This window comes from Hippopotamus amphibius, chromosome 2 (genome assembly GCF_030028045.1).
Source record: "Hippopotamus amphibius kiboko isolate mHipAmp2 chromosome 2, mHipAmp2.hap2, whole genome shotgun sequence".
Classification (NCBI taxonomy): Eukaryota; Metazoa; Chordata; class Mammalia; order Artiodactyla; family Hippopotamidae; genus Hippopotamus; species Hippopotamus amphibius.
The window spans coordinates 94,176,948-94,197,565 of NC_080187.1; the positions used below are offsets into that span (position 1 = coordinate 94,176,948).

The 20,618-nt window shown below is 37.9% G+C and overlaps 1 protein-coding gene across 1 annotated transcript in view; it reads left to right on the forward strand.

Moving 5' to 3' along the window:
* PTPRD (protein tyrosine phosphatase receptor type D) overlaps positions 1-20,618 on the forward strand; it is a 397,884-nt gene that overhangs the window by 222,075 nt on the left and 155,191 nt on the right. The window contains exons 14-19 of the mRNA XM_057723096.1: positions 702-895; positions 3,385-3,411; positions 7,312-7,429; positions 12,985-13,572; positions 14,006-14,106; positions 14,946-15,205. Of these exons, the coding sequence (XP_057579079.1) occupies positions 702-895; positions 3,385-3,411; positions 7,312-7,429; positions 12,985-13,572; positions 14,006-14,106; positions 14,946-15,205 (1,288 nt within the window). The remainder of the gene's footprint in view (positions 1-701; positions 896-3,384; positions 3,412-7,311; positions 7,430-12,984; positions 13,573-14,005; positions 14,107-14,945; positions 15,206-20,618) is intronic.

Genomic DNA, 20,618 nt, shown 5'->3' on the forward strand with positions numbered 1-20,618 from the left:
TTGTTTCCTTTTAAAAGAACAGTTTGCTCCTATGACTTTGCAATCCAGGCCCTTCTCTGTACCTCCATCTAAAGTCTTCTGCGTTTTTCTTCACTTTTTGAAGTCACTTCTTTTACATTTTGAAGTTAACTTTTCAAAAGTGCCTTCTTACCTTCTTGTTGCCTTTTTGTCTTGCACGTTTCAGAGACACACTGATGCTCGACATTCGGTTTTTGGCATCTGTTGTATGGAATACCTTTGATATGAGGAAAAAGAGAAGAAAATCCATATAATCAAGAATCTTTTTATTCTGCTAAAATGAAACCTTAAAAAACACACACACACACAACAATCAACAACCAGTTTTTGTTATTATTTCAATGCTATAGTTCTTTGTGCTTTAATGCTTTGAACCCCAAAGCATCTTCCTTGGCTTTTGTACACTTTTTACATGTTTTTCTATTTCTCTGATACTCTTTTTTTCTTCCATTTTTTTTTTTTTTTGGCATCGGTCATGTTTTTTGATCTTTTCTTAAAAGGTAGAGCAGATTGGTTGAGCATTTTCATTGGTTGAAAATGTTTGTATTCCACAAAGGAAACATAGTGGGTCTGCCCTTTTTTTTTTTTTTTTTTTTTTTTTTTTTAAACCTAAGTAAAGAAAATGCTCTGACTGGGTGGGACAAGTGCCTATAATTTTCTTTTATCCAATGATGTTGTTCCAGTTCCTAGTGGTCCTCCTCGCAAAGTCGAGGTAGAGGCTGTCAACTCAACATCTGTTAAAGTCTCATGGCGCTCACCTGTGCCCAATAAACAGCATGGCCAGATAAGAGGATACCAGGTGCATTATGTGAGGATGGAAAATGGTGAGCCCAAGGGTCAGCCCATGCTGAAGGATGTCATGCTGGCTGATGCACAGGTAAGCCTTTGAAATTACATGTGTATATTTTTATAAGATACATTTATTTTTGTACCTTAAAAGGGGTCCCATTTTAATTTTTTTGGCATTTTAAAACTCCTATACAAAATTCTAGCTTTTTTAAAAATTGAAGTATAGTTGATTTACAGTGTTGTGTTAATTTCGCCTGTACAGCAAAGTGATTCAGTTATATATATATATATTCTTTTTTTATATTCTTTTCCATTATGGTTTATGACAGGATATTGAATATAGTTCTCTGTGCTATACAGTAGGACTTTGTTGTTTATCCATTTTCTGTATAATGGTTTGCATCTGCTAATCCCAAACTCCCACTCTATCCTTTCCCCACCCCACCTCCCCCTTGGCAGCTACAAGTCTATTCTCTATGTCTGCAGTCTGTTTCATAGATAAGTTCACAAAATTCTAGCTTTCCAAACACATGATCCATATTTACCTTCTCAATCAGAGTTGACTTCAGATGAGGAAGTGAATTGAAATGACACATCTGATTAAAAACATATAGCTGTTTTCTTAAAATACAGATGTTCTGCTCTCTATGCTATATCTGAGTTTGTCTTTCTGACTTCAAAAAAATTGGTTGGCTTAATTAAATCAAAGGGAAGAATTTTAAACAGCAGTTTTGCTGATAAAATCTACTTTCTGCTGTGTTAAAAGTATTTGAAACTGAGTTAATCTAATTTCTAAATGTATGATTTCTTCCACTGAAGAATAGATATTTTTATTCAGGGAAAGGTATCCAGATAGTGTTTTATTCAGTATTTCTTTACCAAATTACATATTTATTGAAAATAATTGTTTCGTTTCCCAGAAAATGAAGATGATGACAATGATAAAAAAATGAGAGTTTCCCAGGGAATTTATGAGAATCCCCTATGTTGAGCCAAATTGAGAAAGCTAGTAAGAGTAGTTGAGTATGTGAGAAATTCTATCACTCCTAAGCAGTAATTTACAACCATGTAGTCACAACCTGGTTTCGTAATATGTTGTTTAAAACAAAACTTTTTTTTTCCAATTTTTTAAAATAATTTAGAAGTGATTTAAAGACAGTGCCATAATACATCTACCTATACATATTTTTCTGAAAGGGAGAAGAAGATTCCGGTTAATAACCACCCTATTGGGCATTATACATAACCCATGGACTAGCTTACCTATGCTTGTTGCAGTAGTGATGGGGTATTAGGAATAGGAGAGTGCTTTGCTTAGCCAGCAAATTGGTAGCTGGGCATGGAGATGGATGGGGTTAGTGAAAATTTGAAGCTATTTCAATTGAAAATTCCTCCCTTTGTATGAAAGTAGGGAAGATTATGAACAAAGCTGAAAACTGCTGTGCCAAAGATTGCCAAATTTTGCCTTCCTTTCTCTGTGAAAATAACAGGGCAATAAATATCCCTGTTTTTTATCCCAAAGTCTTTATTTGTATTTACCCCAAAGTCTTAATATAATTAACTTACAAAGGTACTTATGTTTGCTTCAGTTTTGAAACATTCTAACTAAAGGTGTCTGGCTTAGTGACTAATCTATCTTCCTCAAATCCAGTTGTACGGTTTTGGTTGGAAGGCCATTCCTATACATTTAGTTGGAGATTCCTACTGTCCCCTAAGACTCTGGAGAAAGGGCCACTGACTCGCCTTTCATGAATATTTATTTTGCACTACTCATAAAATAGAAAGTTCTTACAGTGCAAAATAAATAAGACCCTTACTGCTTACGTTTTATTTGATACATCTGCAATTATGAGAAATAAAATGATATGACCATAATGCTTTGAAGTCCTTCTTCAGTTCATGGATAATCTTACATTATAGAACTATAGTTCTGTTGCTGTTTTCATTAGGGATATGGTAGGTAATGAAGTTATAAGATTGGAAATGCCTTAAACATCAACTCAGTCTTTGTTTTTTCTCCTCTGTACTTTGACTTTTCTTTATTATGTTGCTGATTTTCCTTGCATTGTTGTTGTTGTTTTGGTTTTTTATTCATTTGTTTTTTGCTCATTTCACATTCTCTTTGACTCTTCATTGAAATTTTTTTATGTCTTACAGGACTTCATTGGGGCTATACATTTTCAATATTAATGAAAGATGTTAATTTAAATAGTGACTTGAATTGTGTAACCTAGTTAGAAGTCAAAATAAATGTCACAGTGTAGTGTGCCTTAGCTTTTTGCTGTGCCTTATTGATTCATTCCAATGAACCACACATTAAAAACAATTAGCTGGTTTTAGTTTTAACAATATAGAGCATATTTAAACATCAGTTAGGAGTGAGGGTGGCAGCATAACACACTTATATATATATAGTCTTTGGAATTTTATTGTATACACCTCTTCAATTATTTTTTTTCTTTTCTTTTTTTTTTTTTTAACCTAAGGAGGGCACCATTGCCTTTATCAGGCTACAAATTTCTCTTCATTTCTTTTTATTTTGTTTCCCTCCTCCCCAACCTTCTTAATCTCATTCAGTGGGAATTTGATGATACTACTGAACATGTGAGTAATTTGGGGCTGCTTTGTCAAAATAGATTATAAATGGTTGTTTTTTCTGATACCTGTCTTTTGTTTATTTGTACTGTCATCACAGTTTACTTGGATGCATGAACTAACAGATTATTTTTTTAAGCTTCTTTACTGTGTGGTACACTTTCTATTTTGGTTTTTATTTTGTGAAATTGGTGTGGTGCTATTCATTGCATAGAAGTATCATGAGCTCATGTTGTTTTGGTGGCTGCTACTAACTCTGCCTTGTGACATAGAGGAGGCATGCTTTAAGTGGAGGTATCACAGACTGGAGATGTCAGGTTTGTTCTGGGCTGCTCATAAATCCTGCTGCAAGATTATACACTCAGTACATAACATGACCTAGATCTGACACTAATCAACCCTATCTAGAAATGGCAGTTCTCTGTTGTACCCATACAAATTTGAGTGAAATTGCATGAGTTATGCCAAGAAGCAGAAAGTATCTTACTCAGGGAAGAATTTTTTTTTAATATTTTAATGAATGGACTCTGTTTTTTATTGAGAGTTTATCAAGTATAAGGTACCATGAGGGACACAAGATGTGACACCTGCCTTCTAAATGCTTGCAGTCCAGGTGACTAGGAAGGATATGAAGTTCAGAAAAGTTCCATAAAATACAGCAAAAGCGATGACCTCAAGCAATGTGTAATTAATTAATATTTGCATGGCAGTATCAGTAAGAGCTATGAGGTTAGAGACAGTGGACCAGGATGGTAGAAGTCCTGAAACTTATTGGAGAATTTAACTGATGAGTAGGGATTGAAAAAGTAAAAGTGTGTGTCTGTGTGTATGTGGGGTAGTTGGAGGTAGGAACGAACTCTTAAAGGTGAGCACAGCACAAGCAGTCACTGAGACAGTCAAGAGTGTGATAATAGTCAGGTGACAGTGAGCTTGGCAATGTGACAGGACTGTAGGGTTCAAGTTAGTAAATTAATACGAAATACTACTAAGAGATTATACTTTAATATAATGTTGGAAAAACCTAAAGTGTCAAGTTAAAGAGCTGGTCTTTAACTCCTCAGGACTGGAAAGATATAAAAACTTATTAAAAAGAGCAATAAGATAAAGGCTGGTAGAAGGTATTCTTTCGTTTATAAATAATTTTTTTTTTTTTTGCCAAAACACAGGGCTCTTGTAGGGATTGTTGGTAAATATTATGGTCAAGCTATCACTTCTCATGAAAGAGACAGTATAGCAGTGTTTTATAAACTTCTTTGACCACGACCCATAGTAAGAAATGCATTATATGCTATGACCAATTCATGCACATGTTTAAAATAAAGGTTTTACAAAATAATACCTTACCTTTAAATATATGCAAACTTTAATATTCAAGTATATTTCATTTGTTTAGAAAATCCTGGTCTTGAATGGCTAAATTGATTTCATGACCTACTAAATGGGTCATTGCTTGAAGCTTAAGAGTCAGTAACTCAATGGATAGATTAGAAAGAAAAAATACAGTGCACAGGGAAACAAAGAGTTCTTTTCCTAAGCTGCGAAGTAATAAAAAAAAAAAGTTGACCATCAGAAATGAAAAAGGGACAGTTATGATCAATATTGTAAAGGAAGAATGGACAAAGACATAGTAACTAGCTAAGAATTTGAAGAAGAAAAAGGCACCAAAGATCACTTATAAGTTCTGAAGATGCTCCACCATTCATTAAAATATGGAAGGGGGGGTCTGCTTCGGGGAATGATGTTTAAGCTTTAGTTAAGTTGAACTGGAGGTAACACTTGATAGCCAAGGGAAAATGTCCAGCAAACATTTACAACGTATGTGCCACTGGAGCCCTGGGGGGAGTCAGGGCTAGAGATGAATTTAGGGTGTAAGCAGAAAAGATTCTTTAAGTTTTAGAGATGAATCCAGTTTCTTTTAGGACTAAAGAGAAATGCAGCAGATGAGTGACTGACACAGCATCAGGGAATACCAGCTTTCAACAAGCAGGTGCAAGAAGTAGGGTGCAGATGGGATAGGAGAATAAAAAAAGAGAGTGAGGAACTGTGGCCCTGATATCAGTCACATTACCTCACAGAGGGTGTGGAAACCACCAAGGAAGTATGCCCATGGCTTAAAGAAAGAAAATGTAACCCAAGAGATGATGTGATCCAGGCAGATGGAGGTGTGTCCAGCTGAGATTAGACCACCACAGAGGGCTTGAATATTTTGAGTGGCACTATTTACATTATCCTGTCACAACCTGTGTGAAAGGAAGGACATGTGTGGTTAACCCCAATGTTATAAATGAAAAACTTATAGAAGGCTCAGGGTATGTAAATTGCTTGCTGCGCGATTTGCTGATAGAACCAAGCCTCGCTTCTTTTTCCTCCTAGCCTGGCCTGCTTACATCAGGAATTCTGTGTTATCACAGGAATCTTGGAAACAATAACGTTGGCATTTACCCCTCATAATGTTTGGAATTGCCAGTGTGTCTACCATAATTTTAAATGCCATTCTCGGGTGGTTCACTTGGTTTTTATATTCTCTGTAATATTAGTGAAACCATTCCTGGAAATAAAATCTCTCTCTCAGATTTAGTCTGTTCATCTGCCAGAACAGTATTTCCAATAGCTCTTCAGGATGGTATTTAAAATTCTGCAATTTCCACACTGGTGATATTCCTACTCTTCTGAGAAAAGCACGTTGTCAAAAGCTGTCATCCTTGGGATCAGATCCAACCAGTCAGTCCTATGGTGCCCATTACAGCCTTGCACAGAGAAGTCCCACTGTTCTCCACACAATCTAGTCCATTCACTAAACTCTCACTTGCATTGTCTTTAGATGTAAAAGAGTGACATTCTATATTTTTTTTTTAATTTATCTGTATTCAATTTGAAAACGTAGCTGTGCCCAAAATCTGAAAGGTGTTTTTTTTTTTTTTAATTGCTGTGCATTTATGTAGCTGCAAAGAAAACATCAGAACAAATTAATAGCCGGCACTCTATCTAAAGAATCATGTAAATTTCAATTTAGAAGAATAATTCTGGGATTATCTACTCTTACACCATCACAGCTTTGGGTCCTTACTAAGAGAAAACTACGAGTTTTGATAAATAGTTTGTGATAGTCAACATCTTCTACATGGTCGGAATTCATTGAACACATATATGTGATGTGGTAGAACAAATCCTGTTTTGTGGTTTTATGGCCTGGCTTCCAGATCATCAGAAAATTCTCCTTAGTTTATAATGATTTTAGTTCATAACCTGTACAACTAACCAATAATATATTATTTGAGTCCTGAGAAACTTCTCTAGCTGTCTGGCTATCTAGGGCCAATAGATCAGCTATTTGGCCACATATTTACGTGGTGATGAAATATGCTGTTTGGCATCAGACCCATTCAGCAGTCTGAGGGCCGGGCTACAGTGGAAGCACGTGGAGAGCGGCTGGTGTAGGGATACAGCTGGCGAATGGATTGCTCACTTAAGCCACACGTTGTTTTAAGGGTTTACCCAGCATAACTCATTTAATCCTTTAGTAGCCCTAGACAGTCCTAGCATTCCCACTTTCACATGGGAAAGTGAGGCACACACAGGTTTAAGCTCACTTGCCCTGAATCACTAAACTAGTACATAAGGAAAGGCTGGTTTAAATTCAAGAATTCAGGAGGTCTGACTCCAGGTTTTGTGCTTTCGACTACTACCCCTTAGAGCTGCCTCTGAGGATAGCTGAAGACCGCACTTCAGTGTCAGCATGAAGACAGATCAACCATAGCATGAGCTCTAGGCATGAAACTTCCAGTGCTTGGCATGGCTGCAGGGAATGTTCACGCATGCGCAGAATGAAGGTGGATGCCTTGATTTTTTTTCCCCCAGGGCATCTGTAGCGTAGTTTTGAATCAGTGTTATTCTGTTGTGTCATTTCAGGACATGATTATTTCTGGGCTACAGCCTGAAACGTCCTACTCCCTCACTGTCACAGCCTACACCACCAAAGGAGATGGAGCTCGCAGCAAACCCAAACTGGTGTCCACCACTGGGGCAGGTAACTCTACCTATGCATATACGTATCTTGAATATGTTCCCAGTAGCAATAACAGTAATTTTCCAAATGGTATGGGTGGCTTCTGTCAGAGGGAAAAATGTACAATGGTCAACTTTTGTGATTTTTGATATATAGTTCAGAAGGCAAAAATAACTGAGGAAGCTGTTTTACCCAGATTATTCAGTCCTTCATTCAACACATATTATATGCGCACCTACTATGTATCAGACAATATTTCCAGTACTTTGATAGAACAGTCAACAAACCGAAAAGACTCTGGCCTCCTGAAATTTATTTTCTAACATAATTAACTAGTGAACAAATGAGTTTTATAATAATAAAATGCTAGAAAGTGATAAATTATAAAAAATAAAGGTGTGTAGGTATTAAGGATGGGGCAGTCCCTGGGGACTGTTTTGGAAAGAGTGATGGGGTGTCTCTTAGAGGCAGGACACTTGAGCTGAGACTCGAATGATGTGAAGGAGCAAGTCCCATGAGGGTCTGGAAAGCAGATCATCTAGGGAGGGAAATCACATGACAGCAAACCTTGTTAAAAGAGCGGCCATCTTGAACGGGATTGATGACTTAAAGTTTTATTTTTTGTCGTTTTCTCCTCCTCACCCTTTCCTGTGGGGGTTCTATAGAGGGCAAATTGCACCAAAGTTGGGAAACAGAAAAGAGAAGGACGGAAAGCAAAAATAATAATCAGAAAAATAATATCAGGTTGCTCCTTTCTGAAGAATGAAGCTTCTTAATGCTGTCTAGACTTACTTTGGTCGGCCACATTAGGAAAAGCCAGCATGAAGGAAGACCTGATATTGTAAAACCAATAAATTAAGAGATCATTACAGAAGGATGCTTCTTCAATCCTTTTATATAGAAATCTCCCATGGAACATTTAAACTATGATTTGATTTACTCCTCCCAAATCACTTCTCACACAACTTTTTAGGAACACACCTCTATGTAAAGGCATAAAGCAAAGAACAGCTGTGAAGTTGAGCACCCTCCTGGGTGCTGTGCTCACTGCCAAATTTGTCTAAATGTCCTAAGATTTGCCTCACTCATATCCTACCACCTGGAACTGCCTCAAGCAGCAGGATTACAGATGGCAAAACTCCTTCAAGGCAAAATCTTCTGGGCCCTTTTCTTTAATACCATTGTATCAAGTTAATTCCGTACCCTGCATAGAAGATACAGTATACGTTCAGTGGGGGCATACTGACTGTCTAGCTATGGAATCAGCCTTTATTGGAATGTTAGACAGCCAAGGGTGAACCCCTGAAACTGAACCCCAAAATAAAGAAGATACATTTCCTTCACCCATATTTATAACTGTGTCTTAATAAGCCTGAAATATCTTACACGAAACATCAAACTCCTATTGCCCATAGGATGGGCGGTGGGGGGTGGGGGGAGTCCTATAACGAGGACAAAAAAGTAGAGGATTCATCGTCACGGGATGCGAATCCTAGAACAAGGAATGATGGTGCCTATTTTAGTGTCACTAAGATTAGCTCATCACTTTTTAGTCACCATACAGGACATTATTTAGTATTGTGGATCTTATGTACAGAATTATTTTGCAATTTACATTCACAATTTCAGATCTTTCTTAAGATCCATGGAGACTTGGGTATTGAGGAAATGCTTACAATTTAGATGTCTGCGCATGTTATTTTCTTGAGACCTCCCCCCTGATACTGGGTTGGAGATGGGAGAATCCAGATTTATAATCCTTCTAAGAGAAAAGCTCTAGTTTTCTTTGCTGCCAACCTATAGTAAAATCGCAGTCCAAAGTCATTATTGAACAGATTCATTTGCTTTGTTTTGTATAGTAGTACAAAAAAAAAACTTTGTATTTATGTGAGTGTGAAGAATTACTGAGTTTATCTCACAGATGTGAGCTCTTAATAACCACAATTATAAGGGCACTTAGTTATAGCTTCCATGGAGAATTCAGGAATTCTCGTGAAATTTTATTTTAATTGTAAAATTCCTGGTTTTAGGATATGTTTATGTACACTGTTCCCAGAATCTGTGAACAATCATATCTTTGAAATAAAGGACACAGGCCATAATTTAAGCAATCCATGCAGGATTCATGTAACCTGAGGGATGCTTTTGAATAAAATGTTGGCTTTTATGTTTCAATGATTATGGCATTTTTGTAGTTTCTTTGTTAATACTCCCATTGCTCTGTATCATAATAATTGTTCTACTGCCTGAAATCCTATGGTTTTAGGCCAATTCTTTGGTTTGAAATTTTCTCTATATTTTTACATGAATTTCACTACTGTACTGAGCAGCTATGTTTGAGGATGAGAGAAAAGATGACGGTGACATAGAGAATTTGGAAGGAATAGGCTTAGGTCAGTCATTTATGAGTGTTGCTACTTAGGTGCTAAGTTAAACTGAAGCTAAATTTAGAGCCATTGGGACTGAGTGCCATGGTTGATCTCCAGTGATTGCTGTTACTCAGAAGAAGTCAATGGCAGCCGCACATGTATAGCATTTCAGGAGTCCTGTCAGATTATTAAGAGGGAAGAATACAGTAAGGAAATAAGAAGAATCGAAAAGGCAGAAGGGAGAAGAGATTATACGTCATGACATAAATTAGAGTTAGCTTATTTACTGTGCAGCAGGGCCCTCTCTGCTACTTTCAATAAGTTCACTAAGACTCTGCTAAAAATGACCTCCAAGCTCCCCAGAGTAAATATTTAAGACTCTTTCATTTTGCCAATCCCCCAGCTCCTAGGCTGGAGTAAGCAGACCCACTGACCCTGCCAGTTGATGGCCTTTAAAAGTGGTCCACACAGTAACCATAAGGCATCAGAAACCTAGAACCCAACTCCACACTCAGTACCATCTACTGGTCCTCTTCGTTTCTCCACCTCAAGTAGCTCTGATCAGAGGACAAGGATCCTGCATTATCCATCTTTTATTTTCCCACCCAAATGCCTGTGTGCCAGTACATGCCTTTGCACAAAGTGAGTAGTTGGTAAATGTTTCATACATAGACTTTCTGGAAGCCAGAAATAGAGTGAGTTTCACTGCCAATATATGCAGTTTTAGAGAATTCTTTTTAACTATTCATGCAATGTTGTAGAACTCTCCTCATTCCTTTTCCCTTTTTTCTATCTGTTACTCCCTAGATGAAATACCACAACTGTCCACAACCCTTACCCTAGCTTATTTAAACTGCATCTACTGTTCACATATTTGGGGAGATTTTAGGCGTTCCCTTCGTGTGGCTAGCCTCTCCTGAGGCAATACTGGGAGTTCTTCCTCTAGCTGCCTCAGCTTTCATTTCTTTTGTGAATCCTTCACTAGTGCATCTTGTTGCTTCCAGACTGATTGTCTCATAGTTTTCAGGCTTAGTGAAACTTCAGCCGGGGAGAGTGACTGTCATCGGCGTGGCAGTGGAGAGCAGACCGAGATGCTGCTGGCACAGCAGTGAAAACCATGCTGTGGTTCAGAACTGATGCTCTTACTTCTGGAGCGTTCCTTTGATTTTATGATATCAAGCCCATGATGTTTATATCCCAGAACAAGAAAGGGCATGCCAGCATCAAAAACAAAAGGCATTAGTGCAACCTAAGCTTTGACTGTCACAGAAGAAGAGATGTACATTTTTATAAGGCCATGAGATCTTTTTTCATAGAATTTACCAGTTCGCTAAATTTCTCCAGATTTGTACCATAGCAATATTATAAAGTGAAACACCAGATAATAAATGTTTAATTCTTGACATCATCGACATTTTAATGGGTAAATCATGTAAATACTATACACAGATAGAAATTAAGGATACCTGCCAATATCTATTTTCAAGTGATTTTTAAATTAAAATAATTTAAATATATTTAAAATAAAAAATAAATGGAATAATTCAAGCACTTGCCAACTTATGAATGGGTTTGTTCTGAGAGTTTCTTAGTTGGTTAGTAAGATATTTGGATATACTTTTCCGTGAGAAACAGTGAGTCTACAGTTTTTAGTTTGGATTGGTTTGGCTTCTGGGTCAACCTTCAACACTTGTATATAACTGCCATTAAAACCTTCAGGAACTATTTTCCCATACATGGTGAACCCATTACTATGAACTTATCCAGCATGTGAAACAAAACTATTATATTACTTCATTGGTTAAGGATAGAAATTTTACAATGAACATGTTCTTGGACAGAGCAGACCACTACAGGGGTCTGAAATATATAGTGAGCAGATTAACCAAGTAATTTCTGAAGTTAATATTCTATGTATTATCTCAACATCTCTCTAGTTTGTTTTTGTTTTTAACTTATACCTACATCCCCATGATACTATTTTTCATTGCCTGTGTATTTTTCATTGCCATTAGTGTAAGCCTTCCTCCCTTTGGACCATCTTTTCTCCCCTTTCTATTAACTTGAGTTATTTTTAATTCTGATAATACTCTCCTCCCCTCCCCCATCTTTAGACTATTTCCAAAGAAACTCCTGGCTCTATGTTGTTTACCACTGTCCTTGTCTGTGGATTCCAGGAATAACTGCTCTTCATTAAAAAAAAAGAAAGAAAGAAAGAAAGAAATATGGTTGTAACAATACGTTGAGTATATTAGAGCTCTTCACATATCTAACTTATTAAACTTGAAAAAAAAATTATGTACTTATGGGAAACTAGCCCCTGACCACAAAAAGCTTAATATTCTGGTTATTAATAATTACGATTATTATTAATGAAATGTAAAACACTGTTCCAAAACTTTTACATGCATTTACTCATTTAATACTCACAGCAACAATATGGGGTAGGTCTTAATAATTCCCATTTTACTAGATGCAAAACCTGATGAGGATGACTGGCCTGGATGGTATAAACAAAAAATGCAAATTAGATCCACAGTAAGTCAAAGCAACATTATCTTACATTACCTTTCTTTTTTTTTAAACGTGTAATCAACATAGTAGTTAAGTGTTTGGGCTATGGATTCAGTTGTGTTTGGGCTACGTGTTTGTCTCGTAGCACTCTCGCTTATCACCCATCCTACTTTGCATAGTTTTTTCTCTCTCTCTGTTTCATTTTCTTATCATACAAAGTGAAGGTAATAACTAATCAGGGCACACAGTCAGGAGTGAAGGATGCAAATCAAGTGAGATACTACATGTAATGCTCTTAGTACAGTGCCTGGTACATCGCATGTACCCAATAATTAAATATATTTTAATTATTATTCTTACTAGCTGTATCTAATTGGCTAAATAATCCTTAGCCTCGTTTCTCTGCCGCATGAACCTCTACGTATTAAGATTCAAAATGTGAAGATGTTAAAAACATCTTCTTAAATCATCATTTCAGTGATAATTCCTATTTTCTGTCCATTATCAAATTCTAATATCTCACCCTACCTCAAGAGTATGAAAAGGAGGATGTTTGCACAAATGTATGTAGATCAAACCTTGGTTTTTTTATAGGACATGGGAATGCACCTTGGAGTGGCACTCCCATCCGTCAGGGATTGAAATGCACACATCCATGTAGGTGGTCTCACCCCTCCGTCCTGTGTGCTCCAGTTCCAGGGAGACCCCGGCTCGTGATTAACCACACCCAGATGAACACTGCTCTCATTCAGTGGCACCCCCCCGTGGACACGTTTGGACCCCTCCAGGGCTACCGTCTAAAATTTGGCCGGAAGGATATGGAGCCGCTCACTACTCTTGAGTTCTCCGAAAAAGAAGATCACTTCACAGCGACAGACATCCACAAAGGAGCATCGTACATCTTTAGGCTCTCGGCCAGGAACAAAGTGGGCTTTGGGGAGGAGATGGTGAAGGAGATTTCAGTTCCAGAAGAAGTTCCAAATGGATTCCCTCAAAACCTGCACTCAGAAGGCACCACGTCAACCTCTGTCCAGCTATCTTGGCAGCCACCTGTCCTGGCAGAGAGAAATGGCATTATCACCAAGTATACCCTTCTGTACAGGGATATCAACATCCCTCTACTTCCAATGGAGCAGCTTATTGTTCCAGCTGACACCACTCTGACACTCAGTGGCTTAAAACCAGATACCACATATGATGTAAAAGTACGTGCTCACACGAGCAAAGGGCCCGGGCCATATAGTCCCAGTGTCCAGTTCAGGACACTGCCTGTGGATCAAGGTAGGATTTGTCTGCTTACGGCCTTTCTCCCTTAAAGGAATGTCAGTCTTTGGAAATCAGTATTTTGAAGCTATAAATAACTGATCGGCCCATTCATATTAATAGGTTCAGCAAAAGCAAAAAGGTAAAGTATGTAAAACTTAATATGTTCTGGATGCCTTAGATTTCAGTTAGAGAATGCCAAGCAAGTCTGGCTGACAGCACCCCAATGTTCTCAGGTAAGGAAAACACAATATAGTTGACTGAATTGGAGAGAAAGGAGAGATCTTTATGAGAATGAGATATTACAATGAATGCTCTTAACAGGTAGGCAAATCACACTTCTCTCTCTGATCAAAGTAGAAGGCATCTAGCTTAAGCCCTCTCATCCGTGGAACAGGACAGGTCATAGGTTTTTAGGCGTAGTTTAAATACACTGTTTTTCCTTTTCCAGCAGTGTTTGCAAAAAATTTTCATGTCAAAGCAGTAATGAAGACTTCAGTGCTGCTGTCTTGGGAGATTCCAGAGAATTATAATTCTGCCATGCCTTTCAAGGTGAGTTGCTTTCTAATGTGTAAGATATCGTGGGTAAACATGGAGGGGGCAGGTCACCTGGGTAAGTTACTTACAAAGCATACAGACTGCTTTGATTCAGCCATGCATACTTGCCCTTCTCATTTGTGGCTTTCACATAGCAGACTGAGTCTGGCTATTTGGCAGTGTGACCTTTCCCCTCTCAAGAGGAGGCAGGAGCTCAAACCCAGGGCTGGCACTCTTTGTGGGTCACCTAGCACTTCCAAGTTGAACATTTTACATCTAAGCTAGTGCTTTTGTTTTTTCATCAGGAAATGAAAGTTACATGATTTCTACCTATTTGCAGTGCAGTATCCCGGGGTTTATGTCATTTGTTTACTGGCTTGAATTCTTTGAATTTTTTAAACTTCGTTTGCCATTGAGAGATATTGACACATGTTAGCAAGAAGTACAAGTCTGTGAAAAAAAGAACAGAGAAACATTTTTGAAAGTAAAAACATATTTGGGAACAAGAATGGAAGTGTTTGGAAAAAAGTGGCGTGGCTAATGCATTGAAAACCTAGAGCCTTTCAGCGAACATTCCATTAAGATCACAAACAACTGACAGGCCAAATATTGTTAAATTATTGTACATTTCTTTGTGTATTTTTGATAGACTTAGAAACGTTATATCATTACCCAGTCAGAACCAAAAGAAAATTGATGCCATCTCTAGAATTTATGAACACTTATGGGCTTAGGAAATGCCCGAAAATAGAAATGACCCAAATGTATTTTCCATAAGCAAGTATACATTAGTTTAGAAAATGTTCATTGCCTAATGGGTAACCCAATCTCTTTGACTGGTTGTATCTGTCTAGATTCTTTATGATGATGGGAAAATGGTAGAAGAAGTGGATGGCCGAGCTACACAGAAGTTAATTGTCAACCTGAAGCCTGAGAAGTCGTATTCATTTGTGCTGACAAATCGTGGCAACAGTGCTGGGGGGCTACAGCACAGGGTAACCGCAAAGACTGCACCAGATGTTTTACGTACCAAGCCTGCCTTCATTGGGAAGACCAACTTGGATGGCATGATTACCGTGCAACTGCCCGAAGTACCTGCAAATGAGAATATAAAGTAAGTTGATCGAATGTTAGGGCTGAAGGATAGAAATGCATGTAAGCAAGTAAAAGAGGTTAAATCTTGGTATTTTGTGCTTATATTGCTGTATGTAGAGTGAAAGAGTCTTCTATATAGGCTCATGGTTTTGCTATTCAAGTTCTGTTGCATTGTGTTCTAGCATTCATTGTGACACAGATTCTCATTCATTTAACATTAATGAGAATGTTTTTCTATGTTCCAGGAATGATGTAATTTAGGGGAGAGAGACAAATAGAACATGATCCTTACTATAAAGAAATTTATGTCGTAGTGTATAGAATAATGGTGAATAGCTGAATAACTGATACTTGGCAAATGTTACTGTAATTGCAAGGAAGTCTTAGAAAATATTACAAAGCTAAAAGAGACTTTAGGAAATTGGATACACAAAAACGGTGTACGACACTGTTGTTTTACATGCATGCTGAAAGATGGGAGATATTTCAACAAATTAAAGTTCAGAATGACATTAGAAGAAACATGAAAGTTAGAAAATTTAATTTTTTCTGTTTTGGATGGAGCACAGTGTAGAGGCCAATGGGCCTGAAGTGGAAATTAAATCCAGTCAATTTAAAGTGGTTTGCTCGTTGTATATAGCTAGTCAATGGTAGCCAGTAGAATAAAAAAAAGTGTTTTCACCATAATGTATTAAGTATGAGTACTTCGGTAGACCCTGGAGGAAAAAAAAAAAAAAGTGGATGTGGTTCCTGTCTTCAAAGAGTTTACCACAGAGTAAGGGATACAGAGAAATAGACAGATGTGATGCGTGCTAGCGATAGAGTCGTACGCTATCTTAAGAGTAGCTAATCCAGAATGGGATGGGTCACGAAAGTTTCTGAATTTAATACTGAAGGACAAATAAGAGGTATACAAAAAATCAGAGGGAGGAAGTTGTATGCAAAGGCTCATTAGTAAAGGAAGCAAGTGATTCTGTAAGGCAGGAGCTCAGAGAGCCAGGGCAAGAGTGGTGAGGGAGGTAGGTATACAAGAGTCAGGTCGTGCTCAGAAGTTGGGACAGTGTCCTATGGACAGTGACATTCCATTAAGGGACTTCATGCAGGAGAGTGGCATGAAGTATAATACCCAAGTTTCCTTTTTTTCCATTTTAGGAAATATTTATTGTGTGTCTGCTACATGTTAGGAGCTGTGCTGTCGACTTGGGATAAGACTAAACCCATTGTCATTTCTTCTTTTCCACATGGTCAAGTTTGGGTGAAACTTGCTATGAAAGGTTTGAAGGTCAAGCAGAGGCATTTATATATAGTTCACGGATGATTGGAGGCTTTACATTTAGTAACAATCTGGTTACTGTATAATTTAGGACAGTTCTTAGGGAAGATGGCTCCTGAAGGCATGTCAGAAGGATTGGAGCACCACAGAGAAAAGTTTTGGGCAGTCATTGTGCAGTGAGTTGACTCTAGGCAAGTAACAAGATTCTGAAGTGAGATGGTGATGGTGGAAATGGGATGCAGAGGCAGACAGAGCAGTAGGAATTGGCAGCTGCTTTAATGGAGAGATCAAGGCAGAGGAACATGTCATAGATGGCTCTGAGGCTTGAGCTTGGATGACAAAATAAATGACGCTGCCATTCATTCTGAAGGATGAAAGAGCAGGAGGAAATTAATGACTTTAATTTTGTGTACATTTTACATGAGTTATCAGTGAAATCAGTCTCCATTTTTATTAGTCTCCATTTTTGTCCACGCTTCTTTTTCTGTCACTTAGAAAACTACAAACAAAACGAGAATGGAATATTAGTGTGATTTCTGATTCCAACAAAATTTAATATGAAAGGGAGATTTTATTTGTCTATTGATTTAACTATTCTGTGGATATTGTTTGATCTCCCACCACGGTGTCAGGCAATGTTGCAGGGATTCAAGAGAGATAGTGTTGACTTGCTTATGGCTCTTACACAGTATGGCTAATTAGGGAATTTGGAAAGGTAGAAAGTCAGGTGGAGCGGAGTCCTATGATACCAAAAATGAGGTCGATAAAGGAGGCCACAGGAGGAGCTCCCAACCCCAGTTTAGTCGTTCAGGGAAGAGGTCCTGAAAAACAGCAACATCTAAGAATGACAAGAAGCTGGTCCCTGGGGGTGGGGGTGAGGGGACACCGTTTGAGGCAGAGGACAGACAATGTGATACGGCAAAAGCAAGACACAGACTAGCACTTGTTGTTCGTCTACATCTCATCCATCCCTTGAGACTTTTCAGCTGGCATCCAACAAACACGTATTCTAGACATACTGTATTGCCAGCACTAGGTCTGGGAATAGAAAGATGATTGAGATAAAGGCCCACCTTATAGTGGGAGAACAGATACAGAAAATAGATAATAGGAATATAATGGAGCAAGTACTGCCAGGTACTGTGGAAGCATCATTAGTGTTCTGGCCCAACTTGGGTGTCAAGGGAGATATCCAGAAGGAACTGATATCTAATGAGTCTTGAAGGATGAGAAAGATTTAGAGAAGGTAAAATAGTTGCAAACAATGAAAGAACAGTGCATACAGTTTAAATGGACTATAAATTCAATCTGTTAAAAACATGTGCTATCCATTCAGGGAAAGACTAGACGAAAGACGAAAATACTATTGTATAATCTATAGTTTTTACTAATAGATTTCCAAACTTTTCTTTATATATAAAAATATTATCTAAGTGGCTGTTCACCAAATAAGCTTGGTAGAATGTTAGACATTACTGGGAAATGATATTTTAGTTCATTGGTGATAGACTTCTTGTTCATTTTCCAGATTCTGAATAAATTGAGGATACTGCAGACTAGAGTCTCTCTCTTAGTGTTTCTCTTTAGCTTGTTCAGTTTTTCTCTGTTTTATTTATGTACTTCTTCTTTGTAATATTTGAAATGGGCATCAGGGAAAAGAGATAAAACTTTGGTAACAAAGATGAGAGACTATTACAAAACAGAAAAAGACAGCAAAGCATTATGAAAAACAATATGTTCTAGAAATGAAGTAAGGATTCGCAGAAATATATTCTAAACACTCTGGGGAAAAGACAAGAGCAAAAGACAAAACTAGGGAAAAGTATAAGACCCATAGGAAATGAAAAGCAAATCTCCTGTGAGCAAAAAACCCTAGATAATTCATTTTCATTATGTTTCTTAAAGGGATACGAGCATAAAGGTACCCATCCTGTCTTCTGGGTTGGTTCACGTGGCATCGTCACATATGACAAGAAGCTGTGTGCCAGGCTGGTCACTTGCAGTGGCTGGCAAGTCCCGAAATTAGAATGGAGCTTTTTGTTAAGGATTCTATGGGAGAAATGAGGGGAGAAAACAGAATTGATTCCAGAGCTCTGGGGTGGGTTGCTAACTTGAATTTAGGTAAAAGCTAGCTACGACAATGCTTCCAATTTGTTTTCCTATCAAAACACAATTTTGATGATTGAAGGGCTGTTTTGTTTGTCAACAGAAACTACGCTTTCCTAACTTCCGGCCAAGCTAATTGAGAGGTCTTGATCCCCACCCCCTAACTCCTCACCTTCTAAAAATAAATCCGTCTCTTGTAAACATAACCCAGACATAGCGCCTTGTTATATCTGTGATTTCACACTTCCTTTGTGTGGAGAAGCCGGGAGCTCCCTCAGGGAAAGGCCAGATTTCTCATGAAAAAGCCACGTGGGTACCACAGGTTCTAGTATCAGGCATTTTTGTGGGGCTTCAACCTTCTGTTTGAATACATTTAGGGAGCAGAATGCCGCCATCCTTCAGAAGCAAGTTGTGGTCACAAAGGGAACTTCTGTGACTCTGTAGAGCAGGATTTTACTCTAATTGGTAAGAAAAAAAAAGCACCACACAGATTATACTCAGAGAAAAAGCTGCCAGAAAGCACCCAATGTAAATTAACTCCATAGCAACCATTTTATGTTTATGAAAATAGAAATGAAGAATAAGAGCGTTTTATAAAATTTTAAATTTCTCTGCTCTTACTGATTTGGCTTTCAGATTGTCTACTTTTTCTTTTTCTAAAGAGAGACCTTCTTAGAAGAAAAGTTGCCTCATAGCAAGTGTGCAACACTGTTAGCAGCTCAATGTATTAATGTACAAGCTGTTTAATATGTAACTCATTCATCATCTGTTCACTGAAGTGGTTAGGGCTTAAATTCATGTCTTGCTTCACAGTTTACAGAAGGTATTAGAGCATTTCACTTAAGTCTCACAATAATCCTGTGAGGTAGGTGGTCTCCCCTTTTACAGGTGAGTAAGGTGAGGCTCAAAGGCACTAAGTGGCCAAGCCAAGATCATAGAGTTGATACTGCGAATGGTTAATAGGGACAGAGGACTTACTAGGTGTTCTTCAAAGGACACTGCACGCAGTGACTGCTGTAATCTTCACACCAAGGGTCCTCTTTATTTTCATAGCTGAAGAAGCTATAAGGGGGTGTACTAATTTGCCCTGGCAACACAACAGCAGAACCAGAGAGGAAAGATTTGAACTTAGGCAGTCTGGCTCCAGAGCCTACATGTTGAACCACAGCCATGCCTCGGTGACCGTAGAATGTATTGACCAAACCAAGACATCTTTTCCTAGGACAAATGCTAAACATTTAACTCCATGACAATCAGGCATCAATAGGACTGCCCCAGACATACCTTCGAACCAAAAGGAATCAGGTTCATAGGCTTGGCCTCAGATTATGGAAATATATATTAAATGTGGAACAATAAAATCAATAGATTGTCATGAGAATTAGAGGAGAGGTAAAGGGAGAGGCTACCCAGAGGTCAGTGTTATCATCTGCCATTTTACAAATGAGGAAAATGAGGCTTAAGACAATTAATACCTTGTGTGACAACACATAGCTTAAAAGATTAGAAACCTTAATTTAAACAGAGAAACTGAAAAGATCATTCAGCCTGCTTTGGTTTTCCCATGGTTAATTAATTTGATTTAAACAATATATACCCAAATGACCATAGCAAAAAAAAAAAAAAAAAATCAAAAAATTATGCAAGGCATGACATTCATCATTAAACTCTGAGACAAATTTTGACCTCCCAGTTAAATAATGAGTTGGAGAATGCTGATATGGACTGTTAATACAAAAAGCCTGCCAGAATTTGGAGTGGGACTGCCACAAAGACTGGAGCTCACCTTCCCATATAATTATATGGAACTGGGCCCCTTGATGATAACATGTTAAATAAAATTAGTAAAACTTTGCTTAGGATAATTAAAATTCTGAAGGTTAGATTTAACTTATCTAATTAAATCTAATATACTGGGAAAACACAGCTTACTTTATAAGTAGCCGAGGGCTTTCCAGATATATTGATTCTCAAGTTATTTATTTTTCTATTAGTTTAATAGTTAAAGTCTATGTTGAAAAGCGTATTTGAAGGCTAAACTTCAGGCTTGAGT